General features: G+C 41.0%; 1 protein-coding gene across 1 annotated transcript in view; it reads left to right on the top strand.

Annotated features, from left to right (window-relative positions):
* LOC149298685 (uncharacterized) overlaps window positions 1-14,060 on the top strand; it is a 35,640-nt gene that overhangs the window by 13,391 nt on the left and 8,189 nt on the right. Inside the window, exons 8-18 of the mRNA XM_089487045.1 lie at window positions 4,282-4,362; window positions 5,974-6,047; window positions 6,376-6,505; window positions 9,837-9,947; window positions 10,449-10,574; window positions 10,804-10,893; window positions 11,136-11,190; window positions 11,893-12,003; window positions 12,183-12,293; window positions 12,999-13,054; window positions 13,693-13,762. Coding sequence (XP_089343171.1) covers window positions 4,282-4,362; window positions 5,974-6,047; window positions 6,376-6,505; window positions 9,837-9,947; window positions 10,449-10,574; window positions 10,804-10,893; window positions 11,136-11,190; window positions 11,893-12,003; window positions 12,183-12,293; window positions 12,999-13,054; window positions 13,693-13,762 — 1,015 coding nt within the window. The remainder of the gene's footprint in view (window positions 1-4,281; window positions 4,363-5,973; window positions 6,048-6,375; window positions 6,506-9,836; window positions 9,948-10,448; window positions 10,575-10,803; window positions 10,894-11,135; window positions 11,191-11,892; window positions 12,004-12,182; window positions 12,294-12,998; window positions 13,055-13,692; window positions 13,763-14,060) is intronic.

Consider the following 14,060-nt stretch of genomic DNA (forward strand, 5'->3'; position numbering starts at 1 on the left):
CACATGACTCTCAACCAGAATTTTAATTATAAATAAAATTATTTTTCAAATGAGATTTGTGTAACTTCATCATCATTCCAGAGCACTATTATTATTATTATTATTATTATTATCTGTTATTTATGTAGCACCAAAAATTTACACAGCACTTCTTACAATACATACATTCAAGGGGTATGAAAGACTAGAGTTGACAGACTAAGACAAACCGATACATTGGGTGGAGAGATCCCCCGATGATACCTTGTTATCGTAACTATGCTTTTGACTAGGCTTTGTAGAAAGGAACAAATTATTTGAGTGAATTGAATACATGTATTTTTTTAATTTTTAATCAAATTTGCTTTAAAGGCCTTTACAAAAGGAAAAAGCTAATCATGTAGACTCTTGGCTAGATAGCCAATGGTGACTGTGATGTTGAATAATGGTAAATTACTCACAATAAAATGGCAAGAATAGCAAGACTCTGTATCTATCCCTTATGTCCTTAATTTAAAATATAATCATTATTATATGTAAAGGAACTGTGTACACATTATATTTTTCCGCCGCCATCACGACTGGAGGCCTATCTCTGCTCCCGGTCTTGTAGTTACCAAAAGAATGTATTAGTCTCTCAAGAATAATGCCTACCTGTTGTAGTAATATTTCCAAGATGCCAACTGTGTCCAGTATGAACAGTCAGAATAGCAGAAAACGAAGGCCCTCTTCCTAAACGTTAACGGTCCTCTTTCCTTGTGCAAAGTTATAAATGTGGTGCAGTCTCCACAGCAACCAATGGGACATTTGTGTTGACTCTTTCAACTTTTACTAGTCAGCATTGAGATTGTTCTTTACAAGTTAATGTTGCCCATCATACACGTGTTTTGTTTTCTGTACTATATCAATTTCTGCAGTGGTCTCTGCTTCTGTTTACATTATACCATTAGTTTTTCCTATAGTTTACAAATGCATCTACAATGCTGTTTCGTGTAACCACCCTTTCTTATAACCTTGTGCACCCGTCATTAGTTTATGAAATATACATATAGTGGGGCTCTTGGAATAAAGTCCCGTATACTGTGTTTGAGAGGCGTTCACATCTGAGATGAGCGTGCTAATTGTAAGTCGCTTGTACAGCAGGTTAGAGGCAGAGAGAGACCACAAAAGAGGAAGTAAGTTTGTAGAGACACAAAATGAAAGAGAGGAACTGTCACAGCAGGAAACTGGTGACGACAAGAGACCTTCACTCAGAGACATTGCACTGGAGAGACAGAAGGACATTTTACAGACTGATAACTTATAAGAAATTCCATAAGGGTGAGTAACAGCTTTCATTATATTGGTTAATAAATTGGCAACATTGAAATGCACATACCTTCCACATCTTGTTTGAGACTTAAAGCACGCTTCTATTTCGTTACGGCATATCGGTCTAGAGTATTAGCATATCGGCAAGCTCTAAGCTAGTTGCTTTAAAAACTTAATTCCAACTTTCATTTTAGTTATGCATGTCTCAGGGTGATGGGGTTCAACAAACAAAACACGACAAGTATAAATACCCTCCTCTGTTTTTGTTAACTACACCACCACCGTTGGTATTTTTCACAGAATCACAACCTTAACCTGAGATCTTTCTAAATGAACGGACCCTTGTACTGTTTTTAAATCTTTTCTCATAATTATCAAAAAAATGTTAGGGTGACTTGCCAGTGGGTGACCAAACGGTTTTGATAATTAGGCATGAAAACCCTTACTTATTAGGAGGTAAAGATATTCTGAATTAAACCATTTATATTTAACCAGGCAATTTACTGTGACATAACAGTTTCCTGGTATGATTCGCACCCAAAACTTAATTAGCGAAGAGTCCCCTCAAGTCCCCTCAAGTTGTTCTCGCATTTATTTTCTTTCTGCTGTCAAATTCAATTTACTTCCTCTGCCACCACAGACTTGCCTCCGCAGACAGAGATTTCGTGCTAAATAAGGAGAAATGTTACTTGGAACTGTAGTCTCCTCCTACGCACGTAAAACGCTTTGCACAATATGACTATACATTCAGATTTTTTTTTAATCTTAATTTATATTGCAATTAGCACAGTACTTTACATTGTATGTCTTCACCTAAAAAGAAGCCAACTAAACTCACTTGGGCTTGGATACTTTGAGTGCTGTAGTAATTTACAGTAATTCCCGGTACTTAACCAGAACTGGAATACTACTGATCAGTGCCGTTAAATATTCTAATACGTGTGGTCTTTCTAACGCCGTACAAAACCTCCAAAAAATAATTACTGTATATTGAAGAAACATGTATCTTTTTTTTTTTTGAGAATACCAGTCAAAGAGAGAGATTAAGATGTCGAAAAATCAGATTTTTAACTAATCTTTACATTTACAATTGACATATGATTGCACAACTCAAAGACCTGCCCTTTGTCCCCACAAATTAATTTGGATTACAAACATAAATGTATTTGCTCACGATTATTGCTACATTTCAAATTCAACAAACAAAAGGGACACAAAACAAATATAGTCTTAACTATCTGGAAGCATTGGCTGATGATCAAGAAAAAACAGAAGGAATATTAATATTTACAGTCCTAAAGCTGAAATTGAGAATATTAACCTCTCACAAATACAATTTCCATCAGATACAAAAGTCATTATAAAGCCATTGGATAAGACAGGTAAAGTCATACCATATAAAATTTTATATATGAAAAAATGTGACCCCTCTATGAAGTATCTATCAAGCCTGATAGATATGTTGATAAGAGAGTTAGGACAGAAATACATTGCAGAGGTGGAATATAAATATATGACCCCATTAAACCCCCTATTGCAACTTTCTACTGTTTACCTAAAATTCATAAGAACAGTAGCACCGCACACACACATAGAGACCCATTATTTCAGGGAATGAGACCACTTGTAAACGGTTTACCTTCATTCATATAAGACACTATTAACAAATAAACATTCAGATCTCTGAAGATGGAAACCTTGCATGTCTATATGTCGAATCGCTATATAGCAATATTCCACGTACTATTGGCATTCAGGCATGCTGCTATTTTCTTGAACAAGACAGCACTTTATCATCTGACTATATATTGATATTACTGGAGTTTGTTTTAACCTACAACCTCTTTCTTTTGAGGGCCAATTTGAACAATGTGTCAACAAAATGGAATATTGTCATTTGAAATGTATCCTACTAGTACCGATACATAGATTATATCTTTTTTCATTTGGACAAGATGACCACATCATCTTTCTATGATTATAATGAATTGAATGAGGTTTTCATGAACTTGAAATTCACATGTGTCCTTGTTAATAATGAGCTGATATTTTTGGATTTGAAGTTTAGTATAACTAGTAGGGGCAGTATTGGAACTGTCCTCTATCGGAAACCAACATCCACAAATAATCCCAATATAAAATGTGTCCCAATACTTTGTACCACTATAAGTATAAGATTACAAAAAAAACCTCCGCCCCTAACTCAAAAGTACTGTGTAAGAGAAAGATGTGTCCCTAATAAAAAAACAATGTGTGGTATTACCATAACTGGGGGATGTTGCTTGACATAAATTGTGTTCTTTTTCCACAGTGGCACCCATTCAGCAGAAGAAATTCTAAGTTAATGCTTTTCCCCTCCCACTTAAAAAAAAAAAGAATAATACTAAGAAATATGTGTTGCTATATGACCAAAAGTATGTGGTCACCCTTCCTTATTATTGAGTTGAGGTGTTTCAGCCACACCCATAGCTAACAGGTATATAAAATCAAGTACGTCATCTCCATAGACAAACATTGACAGTAGAATGGCTCTAAACGTGGCACTATCATAGGATGTCACCTTTGCCATGAATCACTTTGTGAAATTTTTGCCTGCTAGGTTTGTCCCAGTCCGCTGTAAGTGCTATTGCTGTGAAGTGTAAAGTAACAAAAGCTCAATCACGAAGTGGTAGTCCACGCATACTAACAGAGCACAGCTGCAGGGCTCTAAAGTGTGTAGCATGTATACGTTGTATGTCCTCTGTAGCATCGCTCACTATAGAGTTCCAAACTGCCTCTGGAAGCAACATCAACACAAGCACTGTGTGCTGGAAGCCTTCAGAAATGGGTTTCTACATCTCGAAGTCTGATGGAAGAATCTTGGACTATTTTATTTATTTGGTTGATAGTGACATCTCCATTAATAAAATAAAAGCAATTAACTAGCAATGTAATACCAATGTAATACTCTCCTTCTGTAACCAGAATATTGTTCCCTTCTTTGTATACCAGATGTGGAAGGCAGCAGTGGGACACAAAGTGACAGTGGCTGAAACAGAATCTGACGACTGGGAAACAGACCCAGACTTTGTGGTGAGTTGTTTTATGGTGATATGCCAGCGCCCCTGTTTCAAACATACCGCTGCCTACACTTGGATATGTGAGTCTTCCTGCACTGCACATGGCGCTGTGTACAACAGCCGCAGATCTATTGGATCATTTTGCTTTTCTGTGTTTCACCATATGGATCAGTTGTATACACAATGTGGTGTTATTAAGGAAAGCTTTTTGTTTTGATGTATTGAAAGTGTAAAGTGATTTTTTTTTCCTAGGCATTTTCTGTTTCTGAGCTTAGTTTAGTGAATCTGTAGATTGGGATCTGATGTGACGTTGAGCTTGAATGACTTGATTTCCTTTTGTATTCGTTATATAATATTTGATCACATGCAATGGAAAGACTAGCTAATACTGTGTAGGGTAAAGTATGCAAAACACTCACTCAATTCAAACAGATCATGGACAAAGACCAATTAACCCAGCGATTTCTAGACTTCGTATTCGGGCAAACATAAAAACGAATACGAACATGTTGGTGGCAAAACGTATACGAAGACAAAGACGCACAATTTTACTAATTTTACGTTTACTAATCTCCATATCTGGGAACTTCTCCGGCCACGCGGGCGGTCCCGTGACATCGGTAGGAGTTCCCGCCGACGACAGTAAGAGTTTCCGCTGACGCCAATGGGAGTTTCCGCTGACATCGGGGGCGGTCCCGCTGGCGTTGGGGGCATCCCAACTGACGGCAGCGGGAACACCCCCTATTAAAAAGAAAAATGGGCGGGGAGCGGGGCATGTCAAACTGGGGTAAAAACAGAGTTGCCAGGAGAGTTTGGAGGACAGTTAAGGTTTCAACAACTTGGCCTACTTTACATTATAAAGGCCCAACCCCAGTAAGAACAAAAAGAGCTTGGGATGGCCCTGTATAATGCATAGTTAAATAAGTGAGAATTCTTTTAAATATGCATTATACAGAGCAACCTGCCAATGTGTGGAAAATTAATTTTGATGACATCTCTTTTTGGGAATATACACTTACAAAAACCAATAACTTCACATTGACTATGTTAAGTCTTGTGGTACTTGCCGTATTTTCTAAAGTCAGGTATCCTGTTTCACAACCTATTTCCTGTTCCTGATTCCAACATGTTTAATGCCTGCCATGGTGAATTTAACAACTTAAGAAAGTACGTTTCTTATTCCTCAGACATAAAATATGACTTTTTTCCCTAGGTTAAAGGAAACATCTGATCAAACTATACTTTTTGCTTATTATTATAAAAAATTGTCACGGTTGGAGCATCGCAAAGCATGGCTAACATAATGAAAATAATGGAATATTTTTTCCATAAATGTAACCTGTTATGTATGTAAACGTGTGTCTTGATATGACAACAACTAATAACAGCAGAAAATGTCATTAGTGCTATTTTCAAAGAGCCCACTTTCGCTGAAGAAAGCCTTGGTGGGGTAAGACCTGGGAGCTGCTCTACATGGTAGGTGTGCTAAGGGTTTCTGTTATCTGACCACTCAACATCCACCTAGTCCCACCTCCACACAACAGCCCAGCGCATATCTTAGAAGTTGTCTCAGGTTCATTGTGCTTTTACCCTTCATGAGATCTGAGATGTGTTTTTTTCTCAGAATGACATCTCAGAAGAAGAGCAGCGTTGGGGAGCAAAAACTATAGAGGGTTCAGGACGCCCTCAACATATCAAGTAAGCAAGACCTTTTGCATCTAACAATTAGAATTTTAAATTGCTGTCTCATTTAATATATTATGCATGTCTTATTTAAAACATTTGAAATTATGCATACATTAATATATACAAATATGTCCTCTGATGGTATCTGAAAACGTGTAACTTCTCTAGCAGTTATTAAGTTTGAAACACTTTTTACTGTACAACATCTATAGTTATATGGATTTGTATACATATATACTGCATCCAAAGCAGAATCAAGTTTTCATTTTGTGTATAAAATGCACCTACCCGTCTTGCACACTTTAATTTAATCCACCCCTGTTTTTTTCTTCTTCTTAAGTATACGTGAACTGAGAAGCAATGTGTCTAAAGAACATGAGATTTTGAAGAAAAAAGAACTTCAAGATGGGCCCCGAGCATCATATGGATATGGAGGACAATTTGGGACAGAGAAAGACAGGATGGATAAGGTGTGTTTGAGGGAAATTACAATAGGAGCAATCAATTCTATGAAATAAAGGTCAGGTGCAGGTTTCAGACTGCTCAAAACCTGCTTTGGGACAGCTGGTTTTAGTAAGCTAGCTAGAAATTGTTAAATGAGGATTAAGGGATTGCTAGGTTGGGTAGGTCAGGAGACAACTGATTATTGCTAAAAACGGATAAAGGCACTGTGACAGGGCCAGGCTAGCTGGCTCATAGGTCATATGAAGTTTAGCCGGGTCATGGAGCACTTTTGTGTCCGGTTCCGTATACCGTGACCCGGTAATGTTTTATGTTGTGTTTATTGTGTAACCGGCCCAGAGACTGATGTGGCTTCAGCCCCAGCCTTCAAAGAGACGATCCTCTTAATCAGCCAGCACAGCCCTGTCTGCCCAGACGGCACCCGCACTACAGGGGGGATAACACAGGTGGGGGAACCCATTGTATTCTGTAATCCCCTCACCTGATACATCCCCTGTATACTGATGGGATTTGTGATGGGATGTGGCTGATGGGATTGGGGGTTGGGTTCGGTACACATTGCATTGAGATTGTATAAAGTTCTGTGTGTTTGTAATAAAGAGAGTTCTTCTTGGTTTACTACGAATGGTGGTCTGGATGATCCGTGGATAGCTGAGTGCGATCCGTACGAGGGACTGACTGGTGATTCCTCAGCCCTCAAACAGGGGTACCCAGCCTTGGGTACGGTGACCCTGTAACATTTGGTTGGCAGCGGTGGGAAGAATCCCACGACTTGGGTGAAATCCAAACCACCAACTGGGATTGCAGACGAGAGACACCGAGAGAGCTCCTGGAGGTTTGTAGCAAAGGAAAGGCTACTCTGATTGCGGACTGCAGAGAGATGGACCGGCACCAGGATGCCCCAGAGGAGAGCCTCGGACTGAGTGCTCTACAAAAGAACATTCTATGGCACTTATCCCTGTACCCAGGAGGGGCTACATCGGAGCAAGTGACGGCGGTGATTAAAATGTGTCACCAGGAACTGAGCCAGAGTGGGTCTGTATCTCCCAGACTAGGGGAACAGACCACCAAAATATCATACCAGGATATCCAACCCTTCCGAGAACCAGAGGATGAGACAGACCAGGTTACAGCCGAGGTGCGTGAGCTGGAACACCAGCAATGGCAGTTAGAGTATGCGCCTGCAGACTGGAGGGATGATTTCTCCCATCCCCACTTTGAATCATACTGGGCACAGTACTGGACAATGTGGGATATACGAGTTCCACTCCTGGGGGAGAACCCGTTGCCGGAGTGGGAAGACGAATTGAGGGGTCTCATATATGCAGAGCTCGACCTCCAGAGCCGCTACCAGGGATTCTCCCAGCAGTTAGCAGGTGAAGACCACAGCGACCCTCTGATGCTGTATAGCCCCGTCGACCCAGGACTGATATATGATGCCTTCCAATTTGACTCGTCCTTCGGAAGCCCCTGCCAGTACCGCAGGGATACAATCTGGGACAACCGTGCAGAAGTCCTGGTTTATGCTATTCCCCCCGAGCTGGAGACTGTTATGGATTGCCTGGTCCAAGAGGAATGGCAGCTCGAGAGGGACTATAAAGAATTGCTGCGGAGAGTGGAGCTCCAGGAGTTACAAGGAGACTGGGAGCATGGTACTACAACTTGCGGGAGTGGGACCGAGGTCCTCTTCACCTACTCCGCGGCCCCTGCCCTGGCGAGAAGAACCGAGGTCCTCGCCAGCAAGAAGAAGCGGAGGAGGAAGCCAAAAGCTCCGACCCAAGTCCTCACCAACAACCCTGGCTGCTCTACCCCGGCAGAAGAGATGACTGTCCCCACCGCCCGAGTAAGTGGCACAATCCCCCTCACCAAACCCCTAGCTATGCCCGTAGAAGCCAGTGCCCCAGACTGTCCCCCTGATTTCCTGAGTGTCCTGGGAGAAGCCCGGGTCACTGCCCCAGAGGTTCCCACTGAAGTCCCCAGTGACCCGGTAGAGGAACCATTCCCTAACCTAGCGAGGACGCCAGAGGGGCTGCCGAGTTCCCTGGGTCCTCTCAGTAGCCTGGCGCAGGCCCTGGTTCCTATCCCTGTGTTCTCCGAAGTGATCCCTGGTTCCCCAAGTGTCCTCCTAGAAGCCCAGGTCACTGTCCCAGAGTGTTCCTCTGACTCTCCCCGTGCCCAGGCAGAGGCACCTGTCCCAGAGAGGAAGATCGAGGGTCTGCTTAACCCTCCCGGTGGTCCAGTATTGGCACCTGTCCCTGCCCCGGAGTATTCCCCTGGGTCCCCTGAGTACCCCGCAGAGCTGCTTAGCTCGCCCAATAACCCTGTAAGGGCACCTGTTCCTGTCCCAGTGTGTCCCCTAGGTTACTCCAGTGTCCCGGTAGAGGCCTCGCTTACTACCTCTACGTGTTTCCCTGGTTCCCCGAGTGCCCCCGGCCCGATCAGCAGGGTTTTCCTTCCATGCAACCACCCTGGCCTGGCAGCTGCCCCAGACTCAGTTCCCAAGACTAGGGAGCAAGAGTCTCCAGGTGCCCCTGTTACCCCGGTGAGGGGGATAGCCATGTGCCCCCAGCTGAGCTGGGACCGTCCTCCAATTCACAGAGGACTACTGACTATCCGTTTGGGCAACCAGGGCCCTGGCCCACCTTCAATGGATGCTTCTGACAAAGGGGGCCATGAACTAAGGCCTGCACCTTTGAACTTTGTCCACTCGGACAGCCTGCAGCAGACCCGTGAGGATCTGCCTGGTCTGCCGGACCGTTGGTCAAGGGGGAGATCTGTGACAGGGCCAGGCTAGCTGGCTCATAGGTCATATGAAGTTTAGCCGGGTCATGGAGCACTTTTGTGTCCGGTTCCGTATACCGTGACCCGGTAATGTTTTATGTTGTGTTTATTGTGTAACCGGCCCAGAGACTGATGTGGCTTCAGCCCCAGCCTTCAAAGAGACGATCCTCTTAATCAGCCAGCACAGCCCTGTCTGCCCAGACGGCACCCGCACTACAGGGGGGATAACACAGGTGGGGGAACCCATTGTATTCTGTAATCCCCTCACCTGATACATCCCCTGTATACTGATGGGATTTGTGATGGGATGTGGCTGATGGGATTGGGGGTTGGGTTCGGTACACATTGCATTGAGATTGTATAAAGTTCTGTGTGTTTGTAATAAAGAGAGTTCTTCTTGGTTTACTACGAATGGTGGTCTGGATGATCCGTGGATAGCTGAGTGCTATCCGTATGAGGGACTGACTGGTGATTCCTCAGCCCTCAAACAGGGGTACCCAGCCTTGGGTACGGTGACCCTGTAACAGGCACTAACTAAGGTCTTGTTTGGTTTCCCAGAGTGCGTTGGGTCATGACTACCGGGCAGAAGTAGAGAAGCATTCCTCCCAAACGGATGCAGCCAAGGGGTTTGGTGGAAAATATGGGGTGCAGAAAGACCGGACGGACAAGGTAAGTGATGCAGACCTGGCAGCATTCTAGCGCCAGCCGTTTTTACTGTGGTATCTCTATGCTAATATCCAGGGTTTAAAAAGCCAGAATCCACCCAGTCTGCTTTCTGTCCATCTGTCTTTTCATTGTTCGGCAATGGATATTTATCAGATTGTTGTGCTATATGGTTAAGGTTTTGCAATGAAGTCCTTCCTGTTAATCAACAATGGCTTGAATAGTTTCCGTCTTATGCAGTTCTATGCCCATCTACTAAGATGACTTGCCTTTAGTGACGTCTTACTAGATATACTGTATCGCCTGTAGTTACAAAAGAAAATCATAGATATTAAGCAATAGTAATTGTGCAGTGGCTCACTTGATATTAGAGCTACATGTAGGTTTGATTATACAACTAGATTTATAGTGGCATTAAAGTGAAATATTTTATATAAGCCATATAGCTTTGCACCTGATTTAACTGATTTAGCATATGTATTTTGATGCAGTACCTTTATATTTCAGTCTGCAGTTGGATTTGGTTATAAGGCTGAATTACAGCAGCATTCTTCCCAGAAAGGTGAGTACTGCACAGCATTTACAATTCATAATATGCAACTGATTTTTCAGGATAATAGGTCTCACCAAAGAGCCATACATTTCCTGCTAAAAAGTATATCATAACCTTAGATATTTTTACACATTTACACATAGAGAGCAGTTTACTTTAACATTCACCAGAAGGTCTGAGGTGAGGAGCTCCCACAATGGCACTTGTCAAACAAAAATGATACGAGTCAACTTACACCCATACAATAAAATGGCACATAGTTGACCACTAACCACCATTTAGAAATGAAATAGCATAGAAAGGCTTTAGGAAGTTAACCCTGTTTTTTATTTTTTGTATCCAGATTATGCAACTGGGTTTGGAGGGCGTTATGGCGTACAGACAGACCGTGTGGACAAGGTGACACACTTGGAAAGATCTCTTATTTATCATTATGTAGAACTATAAAGAGATATGTACAAGTTAATAATAATATGACATTCACATTATATGGTAGTTTTAGAGCAAGAGGTCCTATTATGGTAGATGTTCTCCTTTTATACCAATTGGATGATGCCCCATACTCCCTGCCACTTTAGTTCTTTCAGACATTTAGCCATGATGTGGGCATATTCTCCTATTTCCTTTGTATTTTTCTTCAGTCATCAGTTGGGTTTGATTACAAGGCTCAGTTACAGCAGCATTCATCACAACAAGGTAAGTAAACCATCTCTTTACAATGCTCACAATGAGACACAGCCTTCAATTTACTCATTAAAATTTGTCCATCTTTATCTCTCTTGGTATCTAGTCACAATTTCCGTCTCTTGACATGTATTTAATATCTACCCATCATCACTTCAATAATAATTTTTCTATTTATTATATATATCCTATAACACACAGGCATTATTTATCCTTCAATACCCACAATGTATCCACTGTCACCAGCTAATGATCTAACTTGCAAGTCTACACCAACTATTTAAACTCCATCGCTCATGCAGTACCTATCCTTCTTCTCCAGTACCTATCCTGGTCTACATTGAAGTATATGTATTTCACCAGTAGCTTGGGTGTCAAGTTTTGCCACTCCTCAACTTAGATCATAACAATGTTAAACCAATTTAAAAACAGAAGAAGAGGGCAGAGATGTAAAAAGAAATAAAAAGAAGACTACAGAAAGAATAATAAGTGAAAGGGAATCAAAAGAGGCCATGACTCTTGCGTTGAAGGTGGGAGCTGGGAGCTCATTGTTAGATATGCTGGCAAGTGTGGAATAACAAGTTGGGAACAGGAAAGTAAAAAAAAAAGCTAGGAGAGAAAAAAGACATATTAATGATGGAACTTCATTACATTTTAGGGGTTATTAGTGCTTTTTTCTTGTGGTTGTTTGTTCTACTCATTGTTGTATTACAGATTATTCCAAAGGGTTTGGGGGTAAATTTGGGGTCCAAAAAGATTGTCAAGATAAATCTGCTCACACTTGGAGTCACAAAGAAGAAATACAGCCCCATCAATCACAGACAGGTACTGATCACAGATCCACATCCATGTAAAAACAAGTCCAGGCTAATGATAAACAGCATGTGTTTCCTACAATGACAATGATCTCTTGACAACCATATTCATTATCTAATTTTTTAACAAGTCAAGTAATAACAAGCATTGTATTTAATGTTCATCCATTCCGTTTCTTCCTTTTTCAGATTATTCCCAAGGATTTGGAGGGAGGTTTGGAGTCCAGAAAGATCGACAAGATAAATCTGCTCACAGTTGGAGCTACAAAGAAGAGATTAAACCCCATGAATCACAGACTGGTAACATCTTTCCCCAACTAATTAACACCTAATTAAATAAATGAAAAAAACACCATTACATTATTCCTTACTCCTTCACAACCAGCCTATCTTTTCATCTTTCCATTTATTCTCTCCATTTATTCTAGTCTTTTCCCATCTTGCGCACACATGTCCATCTCCCCATCTCTGTACGTGTGCACGCCTTCATTCAGTTCAATATTGTTCTCCCTGTCCAAGTTCATAGCTGTCACTTTCACAGATTGATGTCCTCTGTCTTCTCACCATTCAAAACGGTTTGTCTTGTTCAGTGACCTATATGTGTGCAGCTACCTTTTCACCTGCCGGAACGGCTTTAAGAACTATTATACTCAAGCAATATCAGACGATCATACATTTGACCTTCTAAATAAGAGATCAACGATGACAAGCTTTCAAATAAAAATAAAAATGTACTAAATCTCCAACTGTCCTGTTTTGGGTGATGCAAAACACAAACTTGTATACATGCAAAAATACTATTAAGTACAATGGCAAACTTATGACAATAAAAATACCATCAAGTACAAAATATAACAAATAATACATTTTTATATATTCCTTCAAAATTACAGTTTAGCCTCTTATGTCTTGAATTAAATTGTCTTCTTATATATTATATTCATTTAATTGCCTAGGAATGGCTTATTTCTAGAATAATGTTTTTTTTTTTGTTTCTAAATTTAGATTATGCCAAAGGTTTCGGTGGTCGTTATGGTGTACAGACTGATCGTGTAGACAAAGTAAGAGATTCACACAGTGCGGTCAATTAATTGTTTGCTAACACAGGAGCTGTCAGGCCAATCTGCAACAAAGTTATTCTTTCAAGTCATGACTTTACAAGGCTTTATCGACCCCAGTGAGATTCCCCTGCAAAAAGTAATTTGTTGGCCCCGTATAATGTATAGTTATACCTGATTTCTTAAAAGCCCCCTAACTGATTAAAACGTGCATTATGCAGGACCAGCCCACATAGTATAAAAAAGTTAGCAGGTCATAAGGTGTAGTGATGTCAGTCACTTAATACTGCAACTCTTCCGCAAACTTATATCTTTAAACACATTTGTGCAGTTGAACACTGATTTTGCAATTGTCTATTAATTGAGCAATAATACACTATAGTAATTATATCATTAGACACGCTATTATAGAGGAAGAATAGGTACAGAAATGTTGCATAAAAATAGATTGGTATAGAGCAAGTAATAGTTTCTGTAACAATATGCAATATAGTAAATTTGACCCATGTGCTGGCAACCCATCTTAGAGGAAAGTTCATGTAAAGGTACAGTAATTACTAATTAGTAAGGAACAAGTCCGGTGAAATGATTTTGTTTCTCTCAGTGTACTTTTCCCTTTTATTTCCCTGGTCTGTTCTCAGTGTGCCTCAGGATTTAGTGAGATTGAATCTCCAAGTTCTGCTTACGAGAAAACACAGCCACTGGAAGCCTGTAAGTTAAAATTGTGATCAGTTTAGAAACACTAAAGCACTTTTGCTTTACTTTACATTGTGGATGCTGGCTGCTGTGAACATTATCTACATCGAAATAAGCAACATCTCCCCGTGGATAATGTCCCTGCCATGCACAATGTACAGTATTGAACAAGGACAAGGAGATAAGCAGTATACATGAATATGCTATACATTATAGAGTAGGGTAACACATTTCACCTGCATGGCTGGACAATTTATACGGATGAACTCAATTAATCTAATTGCAGCCTGGCTGGCAGGATGTATTCCTTATA

The sequence above is a fragment of the Sceloporus occidentalis genome, unplaced genomic scaffold (assembly GCF_023333645.1).
Source record: "Sceloporus occidentalis isolate IW3139 unplaced genomic scaffold, rSceOcc1.0.p SCAF_31, whole genome shotgun sequence".
NCBI lineage: Eukaryota > Metazoa > Chordata > Lepidosauria > Squamata > Phrynosomatidae > Sceloporus > Sceloporus occidentalis.